The 22073-nt window shown below is 49.2% G+C and overlaps 1 protein-coding gene across 2 annotated transcripts in view; it reads right to left on the bottom strand.

Moving 5' to 3' along the window:
- The window catches only part of ARHGAP31 (Rho GTPase activating protein 31), a 184423-nt gene extending 163842 nt beyond the window's left edge, over positions 1-20581 (bottom strand). For both annotated transcript variants that reach the window (XM_075593636.1, XM_075593637.1), the window contains exon 1: positions 19617-20581. In XM_075593636.1, the coding sequence (XP_075449751.1) occupies positions 19617-19716 (100 nt within the window). In that variant the 5' untranslated portion in view covers positions 19717-20581. The remainder of the gene's footprint in view (positions 1-19616) is intronic.
- Between the last annotated feature and the right edge of the window lie 1492 nt (positions 20582-22073).

Genomic DNA, 22073 nt, shown 5'->3' with positions numbered 1-22073 from the left:
TGTTTGCACACCTCACCTCATTGGCCTGCGGGGTGGGCTGACGTCACGGCCACGCCTACGCAGGCCATGACAGTCACACCACCCTCACAGCTTGTGCCCCTCTTGGCCTCACAGTCCACTTTGTGACTGCCAGACCGCACACTTACTCCTACTCCTGCCAGGACCCCACACTCACTGCTACTACACAGCCTCCCTCACTGTCTCCCCCTTCCCCCCGCACCGCCATCTTCCCGCTCACACCACCGGCCCACTACACCCACACGCGCCGTCGTCCTACCGCCTCCCTTCAGCTGCACCTGCCACGGCCGCCTCACCGCGCCTCACTGCCCCCGCGCCACCGTCCTCCCGCCTCCCACCTCCCTACAGCTGCGGCTGCCACGGCCGCCTCACCGCGCCTCACTGCCCCCGCGCCGCCGTCCTCCCGCCTCCCACCTCCCTACAGTTGCGGCTGCCATGGCCGCTTCACCGCGCCTCACAGCCCCCGCGCCGCCGTCATCCCCCCTCCCTACAGCTGCGGCTGCCTGCCAGGGGCGCCGCCGCTCGCCTCACCACACATCACCGCCCTTTCCCGGCTCCTACCTGCAGCCTCCACCGCCGCTTCAGGTATGGGGACAGGAGGGGGGAGAGATGCAGGGGGGGGAGAGATGCAGGGGGGGGGGAGAGATGCAGGGGGGGGAAGGGGGGAAGAGATGAAGGGGGGGAGGGGGGGAAGAGATGCGGGGGGGGGGGAGTAATCACCAACCCAGTCACCCACCCAGTCACCCACCCAGTCACCCACCCACCCAAGTCACCCACTCACCCAAGTCACCCACCCACTCTGTCAAAGCACTCAGTCACCCAAGCACTCAGTCATCCACCCAAGCACTCAGTCACCCACCCACCCAAGCACTCAGTCACCCAGCCACCCAAGCACTCAGTCACCCACCCAAGCACTCAGTCACCCACCCACCCAAGCACTCAGTCGAAGCACTCAGTCACCCAAGCACTCAGTCACCCACCCACCCAAGCACTCAGTCACCCACCCACCCAAGCACTCAGTCACCCACCCAAGCACTCAGTCACCCACCCACCCACCCACCCAAGCACTCAGTCAAGCACTCAGTCAAGCACTCAGTCACCCACCCAAGCACTCAGTCACCCACCCACCCACCCAAGCACTCAAGCACTCAGTCACCCACCCACCCAAGCACTCAGTCACCCACCCACCCAAGCACTCAGTCACCCACCTACCCAAGCACTCAGTCACCCACCCAAGCACTCAGTCACCCACCCACCCACCCAAGCACTCAGTCACCCACCCACCCAAGCACTCAGTCAAGCACTCAGTCACCCACCCACCCAAGCACTCAGTCACCCACCCACCCACCCAAGCACTCATTCACCCACCCACCAAAGCACCCACCCACCCACCCACCCAAGCACTCAGTCACCCACCCACCCAAGCACTCAGTCACCCACCCAAGCACTCAGTCACCCACCCACCCAAGCACTCAGTCACCCACCCACCCAAGCACTCAGTCACCCATACACCCACCCACCCACCCAAGCACTCAGTCACCCACCCACCCACCCAAGCACTCAGTCACCCACCCAAGCACTCAGTCACCCACCCACCCAGTCACTCACCCACCCAGTCACCCACCCAGTAAAGTCACTCACTCACCCACTAACCCACCCACCCAGTCACTAACCCACCCACTGAGCTCTGAAGGGGGGGGTTGGATATGAGAAGTGGGGGGGGGGGGGAAACGGAGGTGTGAAGGTGGGGAAGGGCCGGAACTGGAACGTGGGGGAACCCAGCTGTTAACACGGGGGGCCACATTCATGTGCAAGGGGGCCCTGATTGCTGTCAACGGGGGAGAAAGGGGAAGGGGGGGAGAGAGGGGAAGGGGGGGAGAGAGGGGAAGGGTTGGAGAGAGGGCAATGGAGAGAGAGAGAGAGAGAGAGAGGGCAATGGTGAGAGAGATGGCAATGGGGGGAGAGAGAGAGAGCAGAGAGAGAGAGAGGGGGGACAGAGAGAGAGGGGGAGCGGGAAAATTCAATGCCGGGCACCGCCAGGTATATCCGCTAGTTATTATTATTATTTGTACGTTTGGAATACACCCCCTCCTCTTCACACGCAACGCTATGCCTTTTCCATATGCACAAAGTTACTGAGCCTTAAGGGGGAAAATATTACAGTGAGCATTGGGTGTAACCTTCTGGTAAAGCTAAAAAACATTCCAGTTATTCCCTGCCAAATCCTCATTTGCAGAAGCCTAGCAGGGGAATCTCTAGGCGGACTTACACTACACACATCCCCAGTGCACTGACATCACTGTTATCTTGCAGTGATCTGTACACGCTCAGTTTCCCTCTCTCCTCCAGGTCTCTCCGTCTCGTTTCTTGGGTACCAGAGTACTAACTGGTCAATTAACCACTTTGGTAATCAGTCACTGACGCGAGAGCGGAGCAGACTGGGTGCAAATGATAAATCCGGAAACTGATTCTCTTCGCGTTAACGCCTGTAACTTATAACGACTTTCTGCAGCCCCCGCAGAGAAGCTGCACGCAGAGAAGCTGCACGCAGAAGCATCTGGGTTTCATTCTAACCTCAGTCCGTACGTTTTCTGTGGCTGGAGTCCAGTCATTTTATCTCTACTGTATGTGCCTAGGGCAGTGGTTCTCAACTCCACTTCTCATGACCCCCAACAGACCAGGTTTTCAGGATATCCCTGCTTCAGCACAGGTGGCTCAGTCAGTCCCTGCTTCAGCACAGGTGACTCGGGCTGTCCCTGTTTCAGCACTGGTGGCTCAGTCTTCACAGTGCCATTGTGTGTGCCACCTGTGCTGATGCTGGGACATCCTTAAAATGTGACCTGTTGGGGAGGTCTTGAGGACTGGAGATCTGCACATGTAGTTCTAATATGTTTGTGTTGAGGGCTGCATATATTTAGCATCATTCTTATATTAGTATCAGTGTGATGGTGAGGCACCCTTGCAGATAGGCAGCCTTGCGCTCCTGGGCCAGGTGGCAATTTATGCCGGGCGAGTATCCGCCGACGGGGGGGGGGGGGGTGTGCAGGGACATTTGCCTTAGGCCCGGCAGGGGGGCCTGCCCCAGCGGTCCGAAAGATAGATCACACCGGAAGTCAAGCCCAGCTACTTCGTCTACCGGCTGCGCCAACAGCTAGGCCCGAACCCCCGCTCAACAGGTAGGGGATAAGAGGGGGAGGGGTCTGAGAGAAAAGTGGGGTGAGAGAGTGGGAGGGAATGTGAGAGAGGGAGAGAGCGGAGTGAGAGATGGGGGAGAAAGAGAGAGAGAGAGGGGGGGGGGAGGGAGAGATGGGGGAGAGTGAGAAAGAGAGGGAAAGAGTGAGCGAGGGGGTGGGAGGGAATGTGAGACAAAGAGGGGGGGAGTGAGAGAGGAGGGGGAGAGTGAGAGAGGAGGAGAACGAGAGTGAGAGAGGAGGAGAACGAGAGTGAGAGAGGAGGGGGAGAGTGAGAGAGGAGGAGAACGAGAGTGAGAGAGGAGGGGGAGAGTGAGAGAGGAGGAGAACGAGAGTGAGAGAGGAGGAGAACGAGAGTGAGAGAGGAGGAAAACGAGAGTGAGAGAGGAGGAGAACGAGAGTGAGAGAGGAGGGGGAGAGTGAGGGAGGAGCAGAACGAGAGTGAGAGAGGAGGGGGAGAGTGAGGGAGGAGGAGAACGAGAGTGAGAGAGGAGGAGAACGAGAGTGAGAGAGGAGGGGGAGAGTGAGAGAGGAGGAGAACGAGAGTGAGAGAGGAGGGGGAGAGTGAGAGAGGAGGAGAACGAGAGTGAGAGAGGAGGAGAACGAGAGTGAGAGAGGAGGAGAACGAGAGTGAGAGAGGAGGAGAACGAGAGTGAGAGAGGAGGGGGAGAGTGAGGGAGGAGCAGAACGAGAGTGAGAGAGGAGGGGGAGAGTGAGGGAGGAGGAGAACGAGAGTGAGAGAGGAGGAGAACGAGAGTGAGAGGAGGGGAGAGATAGGAATGAAACTCATTGATAAAATCCTCACTCCTTTCACAATTTGCTGGATTTATGGGTAATAGTAATAATGAAATAACTGAACATCTCAAGGGTTAAATAACCGCGTGTACCATTTCCAACAGGCCGATCAGTGTTATGATAAGTGGGTGAGTGCACTATGATGGTACATTGTGCTTATCTCCGAGGCTGGGGTAAGACTATGTAAGGATAACATACTACATATCACAGCGCACAGGAGTATGCTTGCCTTGACATGTTCTGAACAGATACGCAGCAGGTAACTGTATGTGTACGCAGGATATACTGTATATCTAGCATGATATAGGAGAACTCGTCTGTCTGTATGTGCCTCGCGGGACCTCTTTCTGCGGAGCTTTACGGCTATTTCTATATTTTACCCTGCAGTATATCTATACAGTATGTACATATCCATTGGGGCATTTTTTTGTCGGCACACATTATACACCGCATCTAGGAGATGGGTCGTGCAATGGTTAAGATCTTGGACCGTAACATATATATATACGTTCTCCGCCTTGACCACTCGTAGTTTGTGATACCGGGCGAGTTCACTTGTTTATTGGTGGACATGGCTTAAATCGTCTCAAACTCAGTCCTCAAGGGCCGCCAACAGGACAGCTTTTATGGATATCCCTGCTTCAGCACAGGTGGCCCAATCAGTGGCTCAGTCGAAGACTGAGCCACTGATTGAGCCACCTGTGCTGAAGCAGGGATATCCCAAACTTGATCTGTTGGTGGCCCTTGAAGACTGGAGTTGGCCAGTCAATGACTGAGCCACTCATTGAGCCACCTGTGCTGAAGCAAGGATTTCCATAAAGCTGGCCTGGTGGGGGCCCTTGAGCACTGTGATTGAGACCCTTGGCTTAAATAGTAGTGGTCAGTAGCTGCTAACATCCCCGTCTAGACCTGCCAAACACGGGAGAAAAATATCTTTTGGCGAGTTTTGTATTAAAACGTATATGTATGTATGTATGTATGTCTTTATTTGTATAGCGCCATAAAATGTACATAGCGCTTCACAGTAGTAATACATGTCATATAAATAACAAATATAAATAACAGATCATGGGAATAAGTGCTTCAGACATACTGTAAAAGTAACATTAAGGAAGGAGTCCCTGCTCCGAGGAGCTTACAATCTAATTGGTAGGTAGGGAGAACGTACAGAGACAGTAGGAGGGAATACTAGTAAGTGCGTCTGCAGGGGGCCAAGCTTTGTGTCATGTGTCCATGATTATCCAGTGCTACTCATATGCTTCTTTAAGCAGATGTGTCTTAAGGTGGGTCTTAAAGGTGGATAGCGAGGGGGCTAGTCGGGTATTGAGGGGAAGGGCATTCCAGAGGTGTGGGGCAGAAAGTGAGAAAGGTTTAAGGCGGGAGAGAGCTTTAGATACAAAGGGGGTAGAAAGAAGACATCCTTGAGAAGAACGCAAGAGTCGTGATGGTGCATAGCGAGAAATTAGGGCTGAGATGTAATGAGGGGCAGAAGAATGTAAAGCTTTAAAAGTGAGCAGTAGAATTGAGTGTGAGATACGCGATTTAATCGGAAGCCAGGAGAGGGATTTCAGCAGGGGAGACGCTGAGACAGATTTAGGAAAGAGTAGAGTGATTCTGGCAGCAGTGTTTAGGATAGATTGTAGGGGAGACAGGTGAGAGGTAGGAAGGCCGGACAGCAGGAGGTTGCAGTAATCGAGACGTGAGAGAATGAGGGCCTGAGTCAGAGTTTTGGCAGTTGAGTAACAGAGGAAAGGGCGTATCTTTGTGATATTGCGGAGGAAAAAGCGACAAGTTTTAGAAACGTTTTGAATATGAGAGGAGAATGAGAGAGAGGAATCAAGTGTGACCCCTAGGCAGCGTGCTTGGGCTACTGGGTGAATGATCGTATTTCCAATAGCAATGTGGAAGGATGTAGTAGGGCCAGGTTTGGGAGGTAGTATAAGGAGCTCTGTTTTTGCCATGTTAAGTTTCAGTCGGCGGATGGCCATCCAGGATGATATTCCAGAGAGGCATTCAGAAACTTTGGTCTGTATAGCAGGTGTAAGGTCAGGGGTTGAAAGGTAAATTTGTGTGTCGTCAGCATAGAGGTGATATTTAAACCCAAAAGATGTGATTAGGTCACCTAGAGAGAGTGTGTAGAGAGAAAAGAGAAGGGGTCCCAGGACAGAGCCCTCGGGTACCCCCACAGAGAGATCAATAGAGGAGGAGGAGGTGTTAGCAAAAGAGACACTGAAGGTACGATGGGAGAGGTAAGAGGAGATCCAAGATAAAGCTTTGTTCCGAATACCAAGAGTATGGAGAATGTGAAGGAGAAGAGGGTGGTCCATGGTGTCGAATGCTGCAGAGAGGTCGAGTAATATGAGCAGAGTGTAATGACCTCTGTCTTTGGCAGCATGGAGGTCGTCAGTTATTTTAGTGAGGGCTGTTTCAGTAGAGTGAGCAGTGCGGAAGCCAGATTGTAGAGGGTCTAGTACAGAATAGGTGTTGAGAAAGTGTAGCAATCGAGAGAATACAAGACGTTCAAGGAGTTTGGAGGCAAAAGGCAGGAGGGAGACAGGTCGATAGTTAGAAGGACAGGTAGGGTCAAGCTTGCTGTTTTTGAGTAATGGTATAACGGTTGCATGCTTGAAGGATGAAGGAAAGGTACCAGAGTAGAGGGAAGAGTTAAAGATCTGTGTGAGCATAGGGATTATAGAAGGAGCAAGAGGTTTTAGGAGATGGGAGGGAATGGGATCAAGGGGGCAAGTGGTAGAGGGAGAAGAGGAGATCAGCAGTGATACATCCTCCTCCGAGATAGCAGAAAAAGAGTCAAGAAAGACAGGAGGAGAGTTGGGAAGCATTGTGGGATGGGAGGAGGCAACAGATGGGATGTTCTGCCGTATGGACTCCACCTTTTTCTTAAAAAAGTCAGCAAAGTCCTGAGGTGAGATGGAGGAAGAAGAGGAGGCAGCTGAGGATGGTCTGAGTAGAGAGTCAAAGACAGAAAAGAGACGGCGTGGGTTAGACTTGTGTGTGTTGATTAGTGATGAAAAGTAGGTTTGTTTAGCCTGAGAGAGGGCAGAGTTGAAACAGGATAGCATAAATTTGTAGTGAATGAAGTCTGCGAGCGTATGAGATTTCCTCCAGAGGCGTTCAGTGGAACGAGTGGAGGAACGCAGCATGCGTGTGTGGGAGTTTAGCCAGGGTCTGGGGTTAGAAGGGTGAGGATGGCAGAGAGAAAGTGGGGCATGAAGATCAAGAGAGGAAGATAAGGCAGAGTTGTAGTTCCTGACCAGGTTGTCAGGGTCTGAAGCAGAACTGAGAGAGGAGAGGGAGGAGCGTAAAGTGGAATCAAGAGCTGGTAGGTTAATAGAGCGCAGGTTTCTGCAAAAACGAGGGCGAGATGGAGATGGAGAGAAGCGAGAGAGAGAAAATGAGATGAGGTGATGGTCGGAGAGAGGAAAAGGGGAAATGGAGAAGTCGGAGAGAGAGAAGTTTTTAGTGAAAACCAGGTCTAAGTAGTGGCCATCCTTGTGGGTGCTGGCTGCAGTCCACTGTTGAAGGCCAAAAGAAGAGGTTAGAGAAAGAAAGCGGGAAGCCCAAGGGAGAGAGGGGTCATCAATGTGGCAGTTGAAGTCCCCAAGGAGAAGAACAGGGGAGTCTGAGGAGAGAAAGAAAGAGAGCCAGGATTCAAAGTTAAGAGAGAAAGGCAGAAGGGGGATGAGTAGAGGTAGGTGGGCAATAGATGACCGCCACATGGACCGGGAGAGGAGAGAAGATCTGGACTGTGTGAGCCTCGAAGGAGGGAAAAGCAAGAGAGGGGGGAATAGAAACTGTTCTGTAACGGCAGAGAGAGGAGAGCAGGAGCCCCACGCCTCCACCCCTGCCACCAGGGCGTGGAGTGTGGGAGAAGGAAAGGCCACCATAGGAGAGGGCAGCTTCCAGAGCAGAGTCAGACTGAGTGAGCCAGGTCTCAGTTATAGCAAAGAGAAGCAGGGAGTGAGAGAGAAAGAAGTCATGCACAGAGAGGAACTTGTTAGAGAGGGAGCGAGCATTCCAAAGGGCACAGGAGAAAGGGAGAGAGGAGGGAGGGTGGCAGGGGATGGGTATGAGGTTAGAGGGGTTTACACCAGAAGGAGTAGAAGTTGCATGTGGAAGGCGAGGACGAGAGCAAGTAGAAATAAGGCAGGGACCAGGATTGGGAGAGATATCCCCAGAAGCAAGGAGAAGCATGGACAGAAAGAGAATGTGTGAGGATGATTTGTAGGGGTGTGTTTTAGTGCAGGTGGCATAACTGTGTGGTGACAGAGGGCGCAGGTAAGAGAGGAGTTCATGTAAACTGAGAAGTGGTGAAGTAAGGAGAGATGGCGAAATATGAATAGAGTTAGAGACATGATGAGGCTGGTGGAAGGAAGTGCATAATTTGAAAATAAGTGAGGTTACAGTAAATATAAAGAGTAAAGGTGGCATCACAGCAATAGTAATGTGTTGAGATGTGCAGTCTGGGATGATAACCTCCTTTCCAGCGTAGTTCAAATGCAGGAATCAGAAGCAGTAGATTGTGTCCACTTTTTCCACTTCTTTTTGAACTTCCTTTTTTAAACTTCCATACTACTTTAAAGATTTCTACTTCCTACTTTTATATGGCGTTTGTGCTATAAAAAGGGAGGACACGAGAGAGTCTTTCTAACGTAAATCGCTGTAAGTTTATAGATAAAAAGTAACGGTACTGTGGGTTTGCAAATAGAGGAGTATTTATACTCTAATACCCCCACATTCCCAGCGCTGGGCTTGCTGCATCTCACATTATTTGCCTGTCTCTGGATCAAAACATACTGTAGGTATCATCTCTCCCGCAAATCAGTCATTACTGCACATACAGAGCTGGTGTGCTTGTGTGGTTCTACACACGCCTCGTGTAGCTGTAACGTGTCTGGTATTAACTTGTGTGTCAGTATGTAGTGTTATTATATTGTTTAATGCCAACACTTTCTCTGACTGTTATTTTATTGTCTATTATAGAAACAGCTGTGAGAACGCACAATGCTGTACGAGTGTGAACACAAACAATGCTGAACGAGTGTGACACACAATGCTGTACGAGTGTGACACAAACAATGCTGAACGAATGTGACACACAATGCTGTACGAGTGTGACACACAGAATGCTGTACGAGTGTGACACAAACAATGCTGAACGAGTGTGTCACACACAATGCTGTACGAGTGTGAACACAAACAATGCTGAACGAGTGTGACACACAATGCTGTACGAGTGTGACACACAATACTGTACGAGTGTGACACACACAATACTGTACGAGTGTGACACAAACAATGCTGAATGAGTGTGACACACAATGCTGTATGAGTGTGACACACACAATGCTGTACGAGTGTGACACAAACAATGCTGAACGAGTGTGACACACACTATGCTGTACGAGTGTGACACACAATGCTGAACGAGTGTGACACACATAATGCTGTACGAGTGTGACACACCCAATGCTGTACGAGAGTGACACACACAATGCGTCTTTCCTTCACAGAACTTACAATCGGATTATTTGGTGCCTAAAAGCACAGAAGCCCGTTACGATGTACTCACTAAATCAGCTTATCACAGCTTTGTATATCTGGCTCCAAGGGACTTGCTAAGGTAACAGGGAATTCCCCCTGGGCTCTCTCCTGGTACTGCGTCTCTGTATTTCTAATGAATACGCTAAGTTTCCCTGTACTTCCTTCGGGTACATGTTCTGTAAATGTGCAGATACGTAACACATTAAAGCAAACGTTACCTCTGCCTCTTTTGACAAACAAGGAAAGTTTTTTGATGATGCAGCATTTCAACAAAACATTGTGCTGTGATTCCTATTTTCTGCTATTGGAGATGACGGATGGTTGGTACGTGGGGATTCTTTCATGTACAGAACATGAATACTTCCTCCTATACAAGTAAGTCACGTGAGGACTACACTGTGCGCACAAACAATTCTATATTATTAATATATTAGATTTAAAATATGGTTTATTCCAGTGTTAATTATAGGAACCCTATAATTATATTGTGAAATTCTGAGGAACCCCAACCCTCTCTAATAGCGCGTCTGAGATCAGATGCATTGTAAGGAACCCCAACCCTCTCTAATAGCGCGTCTGAGATCAGCTGCAGTGTGAGGAACACCCCACCCTCTCTAATAGCGTGTCTGAGATCAGATGCAGTGTAAGGAACCCCAACCCTCTCTAATAGCGTGTCTGAGATCAGATGCAGTGTAAGGAACCCCAAACCTCTCCAATAACGTGTCTGAGATCAGATGCAGTGTGAGGAACACCCCACCCTCTCCAATAACGCGTCTGAGATCAGATGCAGTGTGAGGAACACCCCACCCTCTCTAATAGCACGTCTGAAATCAGATGCAGTGTAAGGAACCCCAACCCTCTCTAATAGCGCGTCTGAAATCAGATGCAGTGTAAGGAACCCCAACCCTCTCTAATAGCACGTTTGAGATCAGATGCATTGTAAGGAACCCGAACCCTCTCTAATAGCGTGTCTTAGTTCAGATGCATTGTAAATTTCTCTGTATTTGGTACCATTTTCAAATGATCTGAAAATTCTTAGGAACCCCTGTGAAAAATACTGGTTTATACTGTACATGGAGGGACATTCTGTAAATAACTGATCAGATTGTAAGCTCTTCTGGTTATTGCTCTAGCATGCAGAACGACCTGAGACTACCAGAGCCAACGCCGCGCTTATAGTGCCGGCGACGTGACGTCGCCCGCAAACAAATACATTGCCGCCACGTGCGCTTATAGTGCACGCGACGGCGACAAGTGACAGAGCAACGCCACAGTCGCGAAAATCTGAAGCCGGCAAAATTTGACAAATCAAATTGGCGGAATCCCGCGACCCCGCCGCCCAGCGAAACATAACTTTCGCCGGTGGCGACGGGTGACGTCACCCGCCATGTCAAAGTCGTCAACGATGGCAATATAGGCACGGCCTAAGAATAAATGACTATTATGACCCCATTTTCCACTAGTGCGCATGCGCGTCTCTATACATCTGTGTGTCTGCATGTGCGCATGCGCGTCCCTATACATCTCTGTCTGCCTGTGCGCATGTGCGTCTCTATACATCTGTGCGTCTGCATGTGCGTATGCGTGTTACTATACATCTGCGTCTGCATGTGCGCATGCGCATCTCTATACATCTGTGCATCTCCATGTGCACATGCGCGTCTCTATACATGCATGCATCTGCATGTGCACATATCTATACATCTGTGCGTATGCATGTGCGCATGTGCGTCTCTATACATCTGTGCATATGCGCGTCTCTATACATCTGTCTGCATGTGCGCATGCGCGTATCTATACATCTGTGCGTCTGCATGTGCGTATGCGCGTATCTATACATCTGTGTCTGCATGTGCGCATGCGCGTCTTTATACATCTGTGCATCTGCATGTGCACATGCGTGTCTCTATACATCTGTGCGTCTGCATGTGTGCATGTGTGTCTCTATACATCTGTGCGTCTCCATGTGCACATGCGCGTCTCTATACATTCGTGCATCTGCATGTGCACATGCGCGTCTCTATACATCTGTGCTTCTGCATGTGCGTATGCGCGTCTCTATACATCTGTGCTTCTGCATGTGCGTATGCGCGTCTCTATACATCTGTGCTTCTGCATGTGCGTATGCGCGTCTCTATACATCTGTGCTTCTGCATGTGCGTATGCGCGTCTCTATACATCTGTGCTTCTGCATGTGCGTATGCGCGTCTCTATACATCGGTGCTTCTGCATGTGCGTATGCGCGTCTCTATACATCTGTGCTTCTGCATGTGCGTATGCGCGTCTCTATACATCTGTGCTTCTGCATGTGCGTATGCGCGTCTCTATACATCTGTGCTTCTGCATGTGCACATACGCGACTCTATACATCTGTGCTTCTGCATGTGCACATGCGCGTCTCTATACATCTGTGCTTCTGCATGTGCGCATGCGCGTCTCTATACATCTGTGCTTCTGCATGTGCGCATGCGCGTCTCTATACATCTGTGCTTCTGCATGTGCGCATGCGCGTCTCTATACATCTGTGCGTATGCGCGTCTCTATACATCTGTGCTTCTGCATGTGCACATACGCGACTCTATACATCTGTGCTTCTGCATGTGCACATGCGCGTCTCTATACATCTGTGCTTCTGCATGTGCGCATGCGCGTCTCTATACATCTGTGCTTCTGCATGTGCGTATGCGCGACTCTATACATCTGTGCTTCTGCATGTGCACATACGCGTCTCTATACATCTGTGCTTCTGCATGTGCACATGCGCGTCTCTATACATCTGTGCTTCTGCACGTGCACATGCACGTCTCTATACATCTGTGCTTCTGCATGTGCACATGCGCGTCCCTATACATCTGTGTCTGGATGTGCGCATGCGCGTCCCTATACATCTGTGTCTGCATGTGCGCATGCGCGTCTCTATACATCTGTGCTTCTGCATGTGCGCATGCGCGTCTCTATACATCTCTGCTTCTGCATGTGCAAATGCGTGTCTCTATACATCTGTGTGTCTGCATGTGCGCATGTGCTTCCCTATACATCTGTCTGCATGTGCGCATGCGCGTCTCTATACATCTGTGCGTCTCCATGTGCGCATGCGCGTCTCTATACATCTGTGCGTCTCCATGTGAGCATGCGCGTCTCTATACATCTGTGCGTCTCCATGTGCGTATGCGCGTCTCTATACATCTGTGCGTATGCATGTGCACATGCGCGTCTCTATCCATCTGACCATCTCCATGTGCGCATGCGCGTCTCTATACATCTGTGCGTCTCCATGTGCGCATGCGCGTCTCTATACATCTGTGCGTCTCCATGTGCGCATGCGCGTCTCTATACATTTGTGCGTCTCCATGTGCGCATGCGCGTCTCTATACATCTGTGCGTGTGCATGTGCGTCTCTAAACATCATGTGTGCGTCTCCATGTGCATATGAAAGAAACGGAGCAAGTGGAAATGGCAGAAACATGAATTGAATTTGGCTTCTGATCAGAGGTTCTGCGGTCGCCAGAACAGACCCCTCTCTTTCTCTGCTTTCTGATAAAGAGAGTGAAGTGGAGAAGTGGATCAAAGAAGGAGGAGCAGGTGGGAGACAGATGGACCCCATTAAACTCCCCAGCACACCACTTCTGCCTCGCTTGCGTCCTGCTGCTGCTGCATTTCTCTCTGCATGTGGAATTCATTACCCCCAAATTCCTTTTGGTATTTGCGCAGGCCTCACAATCCTGTCATCAGCCAGGAGAAAGTAGGGTGAAGAGTTACAGGAAACAAAAACATCCCCAAGTTTCCCTGTCCCTATTAAACCTTTTACTTGTTAAGAGTTAGATTTCTCATTGGCCGGCTACCGGATTCTTTCAGGCACCGAGGAACACAATGCAAACATTGAGGGATTGTTACAGAGAAAAGCAGAGGCACCACACAGAAAGCGTTGAGTAGTTACCCGCCGGGGGCAATTTAAAGGCACAGAGAGAACTAATAGCCATATCAATTTTAATCAGGGCTTAACACATTATATAAATCAGGAGTGGCCAACTCCAGTCCTCAAGGGTCATCAACAGGTCAGGTTTTAAGGATATCCCTGCTTCAGCACAGGTGGCTCAATCACTGATTGAGCCACCTGTGCTGAAGCAGGGATATCCTTAAAACCTGACCTGTTGATGAACCTTGAAGACTGGAGTTGGCCAGGCAACAACTAAGCCACTGATTGAGCCGTCTGTGCTGAAGCAGGGATATCCTTAACACCTGTTGGTGGCCCTTGAGGACGGGAGTTGGCCACTCCTGATCTACATGCACTGGGGTCAACCGCGGGAGGTTACTCGTGTACGGCAGTGGCTGGCGCAGGAAAGACCGACCTCTTCCCGAAGCCGCGCACCACGATAACTTGCCTAGCGCTTCGAGATTTCCTAAGTTGCCTTTAACCGAGCCGAGTTCCACAGCGACTGCACAAGTTACTGTAACAAACACATTACTGCCAACATGTCTCCATGTGATTGAGTCCAGTCCTTGTTACCTAAGGCCAGTGCATTCTGGTTTCATGCTAGTCCTATAACTAAGAAACAGGACTGGACTTCAGGCTCCCCAGGGACTCAGCATGGCAATACTGCTGTCATTTTCTAAAGAGCTCCTGGAAAGGATGTTTTTTTTTTTTTAGATATATTTATACCACTTAAATATATGTTATCCAAGATATATTTTTAGAACTAACAAAGTGGGACTTCAAAAAACAAGAGGCTCATATTTGATTTATATTTAAAAAAAACAATGGCAGCTACTTTCTTACTCAAGATACAGTATTGTAGGTAAATAATAGTGTTACTTTATGGGTGGTTTATATGATAACAAGTCATTGTACCCCATGTATGACAAAATATACACTGAAATGTGACCAGGCTTTTTAAAGATGGATGCCCTTATCAAGACCCCCTATTAGCTGTTGACATAATGGCAAACCCAATTGTGGTTTCTTGAGTTCTTGGCTTCAGATGAATGGAAGGTTGGTGAGGTTGCTGGTCCCGGGACACCCCAGAGAAGGTGGCAGTTCATCATGTTGGTCCATCCAGGGTTTTCTGGGTAACCTCAAACAGTTATCCCTTAAAGCAGGGGTGCGCAAACTGGGGGGCGCACAATTTTCCAGGGGGGGGCGTAGTGGTTGCAGAGGCCCCGCACTCTTCCCCCACGCATTTCAATTAATGTCGGGGGAATCGCATGAGGCCTCTGCAACGTCCCTTACCTTGTCTTCGGAAACGTGGTGTCAAATGACGCCGTGGGGTCACATGACCCTGTGGTGTCATTTGACGCCGAAGACAAGGGGGGGGAGCGCCAGCAGGGGGGAGCGCAGCGGGGAAAGTTTGCACTCCCCCTACCTTAAAGGGTGGTGATGTTGGGCCAGTTACAAAGACCTGGGAAGAGAGATCTCAGGCTGATCGAGTCGGGTAAATTAGGAATCACAAATAAAATATAAGTCGCCTTGGGGTGCCAGAGGGGCCAGCAACGCATCGCAAAGAGGTGCCGAGTATCCCCAAGTCTTCCCTCCTCACACACGGCATGGATCTCACAGCCCACCTGCCCGTGATATTGAAGCCCACCCTGACTTTGCGTGTCTCCACGGCATACAGAAAGGCAGACCAATATACAGGGATCCAGAGCTACACAACAAGGGCTGGACCGGTGACACATAACCTGCTCAGAAACACCAATAAATGTCTGCTCATTGTTTTATATATTTAATGCTTAAAATACAAGTGCCTCAATGATTACACAATCACTGAGCACTTTTGTTGCAGGTGGCTGGTTAAAGTGATACAGGTAAAAGAAATAATAATAACGTGGGGTTTTTTCTCTGACAATGTGCACAGCTCTGTTCATAGAAGTTTTCAGGCACATCTAGTGTCTGCCCAGAGAGCTTGCAATCTAATGTTCGTCCTTGAGGTACAGTGAGATGGGATGATCGGCCCAAGGTCACAAGGAGAACTGACACTGGGATTTAAACCAGGTTCACTCGGCAGTGACATTACCCCCCCCACGCGTTTCTTTGGGATCCCAAGAGCTCTAGTTGGGAGGAAAGCCATGGATGGTGCAGAACGGCAATGTCACAGTATAAAGGCGTTACTGTAACAATGTTATATAACATACAGTACCACTAATCACCCCATGCAAACTGGGCTGCCCGTGGGATGTGAGTGCAGATGCATGAGAGGGATTGTGGAAGCAGAGCCGTGTGACCGTGGAAGCAGAGCCGTGTGACCGTGGCGGCTATTAAAGTGACCGCAGGACTGGTTCTATGCCGAAAAAGGAAGCAGGTCTCCCTTTCCCCACGCGCCACGGGTGCACAGAACCCTAAATCCAGTGCCGTTGGGATTACCTCTCCGTGGCCTGTGGCTTGTTGGGCGGGTCACACTGCAGATGCAGTGGGCGCAGAAGCAAACGAAGCAGTTGCGTTGGATCCCATTAAGCTCAGACGTCACGGACCCAGCGCCGGGCCGTACAGCTCACGTTTACATAGCAAATCTATCACTATTTACTGCATGTGGGAAATAATGGGGTTTGTGGGGCAATATCCTACGTGTTTAAAAAAAAAACCAGTTCTGTACTATGAGAAAATATTTACAGCATTGGTTTGTTTTTTTAAAACAACCCTGAATTACATTTTTAATGTATTATGATGTAACACGATTTTTTTGTTTCTATAGCAACCGTTTGCAACGTCACATCCCCTTCCTCTTCTGAAACATACTCTGACACACCCCTTTTTGAGCCCTGCCCTCTCTCTAGCATTGCACCAATTGTATCTAGTGACTGCCTGAACTTTGCATCTTTGGTCCTCTTCTGCTGCACTGAGCTATTTAGTGAAACCCTGAGTCGAATTTTCGCTAATTGATCACAGGAGAATGGATTGATCGGACACTTAGCTAATCACTTATAATTGTATGGATTGTATTGATGCACATATTAAAGGGGGGGAGGGAATAATAAAAAACATTTTTTTAACCGGCAGCTTGGACTGCGGCTCTAAGCAGCCACATACATCCATGGCTACTGCACATACACCCAATAACCAGCAATCACATACACCCAATAACCAGCAATCACATACACCCAATAACCAGCTATCACATACACCCAATAACCAGCGATCACATACACCCAATAACCAGCAATCACATACACCCAATAACCAGCGATCACATACACCCAATAACCAGCGATCACATACACCCAATAACCAGCGATCACATACACCCAATAACCAGCGATCACATACACCCAATAACCAGCAATCACATACACCCAATAACCAGCAATCACATACACCAAATAACCAGCGATCACATACACCCAATAACCAGCGATCACATACACCCAATAACCAGCGATCACATACACCCAATAACCAGCAATCACATACACCCAATAACCAGCAATCACATACACCCAATAACCAGCAATCGCATACACCCAATAACCAGCAATCACATACACCCAATAACCAGCGATCACATACACCCAATAACCAGCGATCACATACACCCAATAACCAGCAATCACATACACCCAATCACCAGCGATCACATACACCCAATCACCAGCGATCACATACACCCAATAACCAGCAATCGCATACACCCAATAACCAGCGATCACATACACCCAATCACCAGCGATCACATACACCCAATAACCAGCAATCGCATACACCCAATAACCAGCGATCACACACCCAATAACCAGCGATCACATACACCCAATAACCAGCAATCACATACAATTAGGGTTCTTGTGATTACTGTTATCAGCTCTTATGTCAAAACGTCAAATTATATGGGCACAGTGTGGGAGAAGACACTTTTGTCATGTTGTCCCAAATGACAGCTGCGGGTAGAATCATTTATGGCAAACTAACTCCTGCGGTGCCTTCTGACACAACGGTTGGAAACATACACATAGGTGAAAAAGAATTTTAAAAAAACGAACTTGCTGAAAAAGAAATCCTGAGTATTACTATGAACGTTATTAAAGCGCTCCACAAACCTCCCTTCCCCCACTAACCTCCTCCCGACATCTTGTTGATTTTTATTGGAGATAGTACCTCACAGGATCGGGATGGCAGACCTGGCAAGGGTATAGTCACAGTGGGGACATGTCCGCTAAGTAAGAGAGTGGAGTGGAAGGTGGTGCGTAACATGTAATCTGCATTCATTGCACCCCACTAAAGGTCAATCTTCTTTTTAAAAAATGACTTCTATTAACCCTTGGGCTGCCAGCGGGTCCAACAAAGCGCTATAAAACACGCAATCCTCTCTTATCAGTGTATCTCAGATGCTCTTAGATCTTTTGGGGCACTGGCAAGGCAGCAGTGCATTGTGGGGCACTCTTAACCCCTTCACTGGACAGTTCACAACAAACCTCTCTGGCACTGAAGAGGTTAATAATTTTGACCGCACGCTGAGCATTACGAAGCACTTTTTCGTTACCAGTATTAAACACAGATTATATTAACCCTTTCAGATCTCTCTCGAATTAAATATATATATATTATATATATATATATATCCCTATTAACCCCTCCCCTGCCAGAGACACGAGTAGCATGTGTTTAAAGCGCTGTCAAATGTGCACCGTGTCTCTCCGCCGCTATTAACCCCTTCTGCCCTGGAGGGGCCCAGCCATATACATGTAGCATGACATTTCCGGTATTCCCATGAGTTGCAGGCCAGTCTGGCAGTGAAGGGGTTAATGGCGCCTTCGCCCTGTAGGAGCAGCGCACCCCATTGCATAACACTTTGATAGTTCCCGGTAATTACTATCAGATGCCAGTCACCGTTAGGAAAAGGGGTGGACAGGGCAACTTATAGAGCAGGACTGGCCAACTCCTCTCCTCAAGGGCCACCAACAGGTCAGGTTTTCAGATTGTCCCTGCTTCAGCACAGGTGGCTCAATCAGTGGCTCAGTCAAAGACAGCCTCTGATTGAGCCACCTGTGCTGAAGCAGGGATATTCTGAAAACCTGACTTGTTAGTGGCCCTTAAGGACTGGAGTGGGCCACTCCTGGTATAGAGCGTTTTAACCTTTTCTCTGCCAGAGGGCTTTCCAATGGGTTACTGACCTAAAACTGCCATGGGGTTGGTTAATAACCGCAGATAACCTTAACTCAGTAAGGTCTGCAACCTGCGCTGAAGATACGACAAATAATAATAATAATACTATTAATAACAATAATAATAATTAGTAACAGCACATATTTAACATGTACTGTTCCATTCAACGCATGACTTCCTTGTAAAACATGTGATCAATACAATCCCACTGAAATCCGTGTATCTTTATACCCTGATAACACGCGCCCAGCGGCGGTAACGAGACCCTCACATTTCCCCACCGAATAAAATATACATCATGTACAAACAGGACATGTAACCCCTTGGCTGCCAGAGGGGACAACCACGCATGACTAACGCCTCTAGCAGCCAAGGGGTTAATACAAAAAAAGAACACAATTGCTGTTATTATTATCTTTGTAAAGTAAACCAGATAAGGTTAAGGGGAGACAGAAATCTAGGAGTACTATGTGCAAAGGGGTATTAATGCTATGTTGCAAATGGGTATTAATGCTATGTTGCAAAGGGGTATTAATGCTATGTTGCAAAGGGGTATTAATGCTATGTTGCAAATGGGTATTAATGCTATGTTGCAAATGGGTATTAATGCTATGTTGCAAAGGGGTATTAATGCTATGTTCCAAAGGGGTAATAATGCTATGTTGCAAAGGGGTATTACTGCTATGTTCCAAAGGGGTATTACTGCTATGTTCCAAAGGGGTATTACTGCTATGTTCCAAAGGGGTATTAATGCTATGTTGCAAAGGGGTATTACTGCTATGTTCCAAAGGGGTATTACTGCTGTGTTCCAAAGGGGTATTAATGCTATGTTCCAAAGGGGTATTAATGCTATGTTGCAAAGGGGTATTAACGCTATGTTCCAAAGTGGTATTAATAGAGTAGGTAAAAAAAGACACTGAAGTAAAGGAAAAGTGGAGCCGGGGTACCCTCTGCCTTACCATCCTGCCCAGATACTTCCAGGTACTCCGTCAGATCACATCCAAACGCGCCGGACGAGCCTTTCCTCTTGCACTTCGGCTTGGCTCCCTTGTTCTTCATGAGTTGGTCCAGAGAGGCGCCCGCCACCCCCTCCTCCAGTGATAAAACTGTCTTATAATAATAATACTACTACTCTAATATAGGAAATAGATCAGGGGGCAGAGGGAGCCTGCGGCGGGCCGGCCAGCAGCGACCATCCGGACGTCCCAGCAACTCCCAGGCACTCCACCAAAAGCCAAGCGCTCCCAGGCAGATCAGCTGTCACCCTGGGGTGGGGAAGGGGAGCTGGCGAGGGGGCAGGAGGGGAGGGAAGAAGGCAAGATGAGAAAGAGAGAGAGATAGAGAAGCAGAGAGGGGGGGTGATCACAGTCCTGGGAGAAAGAGAGGAGCTGCTGGTGACAGGGTGGGGGGTAATCTTGCATTTGGCTTGCAGTGAAAGGACACCGCAAGAAGGCAACGGTGCCCCCAAAGCCCACTACAAATGCCAGCAAGAAAAATGTGCTACATATGCACACTTAAAGGGGTTTGTTTCCCCCCCCCCTCCCTTAATCCTCCAGCTAAATACAGACGCAGAGAAGCCCCCCTCACAGGAACATGTCCCAGTCCCAAACTCTGCAAATGACTTATTTTGACCTATCTTCAAACTTTTTTTTTTTTCCCCTTCTTACAAATCACTGGGTTATCCAGCTCAGGAAATGCTGTTAAGGAAATGAGGAAGGAGAAGGGGGGGGGGGGGGTTGTTTTTTTGGCAGTGGGTGTTAGGAGAGGGGGGAGAAGGAAGGTTGGGATGTGGTATGACAGGGGGGAGGGAGGGAGAGGGGAGCCCTAGCCTGCAGATAACGGGACAGCTTGTAGTCTCTCTGCAGTGGGACAAGCTGAAGTAGGAAGTCTCCCCCAGCTCAGAGCTTCAGCCACATCCTCACAGACTCAACCTACAACACACTCATTGTCAGGGGGGGAGTGTTTGACTTTTTCTGCTAGAGGAGGAGTTGCAGAAATTGTTTAAATTGGCTGCGTGTTTACTGTACAGAAATGCCCCTTCCCCAATGACACTTTCATGCTCACATGCCACAAGTGACTCAATTCCAGTGACACGCGCGCGCGTGTCCTAAATAGATCAAAATGTAGGTGTGTGTAATAATAGGTCATTCATTCGTGCAATAATAGGGCATCACTATTTCTGTTGAACTAAAATATTGCAAGAAGCAGCAAAAAAAGAGAATTAATGGGACGATATATATATTAAGCATCAATAATGGAGCCCTCTGATTAATACACAAATTCGGGTTATTTTGATACTGCGTCACTTTGCGTCAATGTACGGAGGAGCCTTGTCTGAGTTTGCTTCCGTTTGGACCTGTGTGTGATTTATAGAGTAGTTGTTCAGATGTAGCTGGACTTGCTGCGTCCGTGCGCGCGCGAGGTTGCGGAGGGTCGGGACCAAGAAAGCAGTGAGCTTCCCGGGATCATTAACCCAGCGGGTGTACCTGCTGCTGATTGGGACCACCGGTGAGTTAATGTGGGCCAGCCACGCGTCTGTAAAAGCAGCGCAGAGGAGTCCCAGAGAGAAGCTGTCTCACTCTGTCTCCCAGAGCAGCAATCTAATGTTTTATTCTTTTTATATACTGTATACTGCAGGGGATCTCCGCAGATGAACCCCGTTAATTTAAACTCCGGGGACCCCCTGCTTCCGGAGATATAGACCTCCGTAGGGGGTGCCGGTAGCCGCTCCGGCTGCGGTTTAAAACTCCTGAACCACTCCACGTGGGCCCGGCCAGAGTGGCTACCGGCACCCTCTACTGAGGTCTATATCTCCGAAAGCAGGGCATCCCCAAAGCTGAAATTCATGGAGCTCACCTCCGGAGACCCCCTGCTTCAGCACTGCGTAGAAAAATAAAAATAATAAAACACTAGCAGGTTAGTGTATGCTGGTCCCCACATTGTGTTACCATCAGGGATTCTGACGTCACGGGAGAGTATTTAGGATCGGAGGAAGGTTCGAGAAAGGCTTGGTTCCAGGTGGAGATGAGGAGAGGAGCCTCGGGAGGAAGGTAGAGGGATGTATTCATAAAGCAATAGAACAGACCAGCCCCCCCACCTCTTTATTTGTTATGTTATAGATAGGCACAGTGCCCTTTAATCTAGGATCCCAGAAGATGGCTAATGGAGTCTAGCATGTCCCAAAAGGTGGGAAAGTGGCACACCACAGACGGTCTCGGGAAAGAGAGCTCCCAGGTGTCAGCGGATGGGCTCTACCCGCAGTATTTGTCTCAGTCGGTATGGAAGTAGCAGTTCTAATACAAGCCAAAGGTATCGTTGTCCATTACAGAGGACCAGCCAGGATTCCCGTAATGGACCCAGTTTAAGCGGGGCGACAAACGGGTACCGGGTCCCAAACCGGTAGAGCAACTAAGTAA

Source organism: Ascaphus truei, chromosome 3, assembly GCF_040206685.1.
Source record: "Ascaphus truei isolate aAscTru1 chromosome 3, aAscTru1.hap1, whole genome shotgun sequence".
NCBI classification, from domain to species: domain Eukaryota; kingdom Metazoa; phylum Chordata; class Amphibia; order Anura; family Ascaphidae; genus Ascaphus; species Ascaphus truei.
The sequence above is the reverse complement of the archived record's forward strand: the minus strand, read 5'-3'. Positions and strand labels throughout refer to the sequence as shown.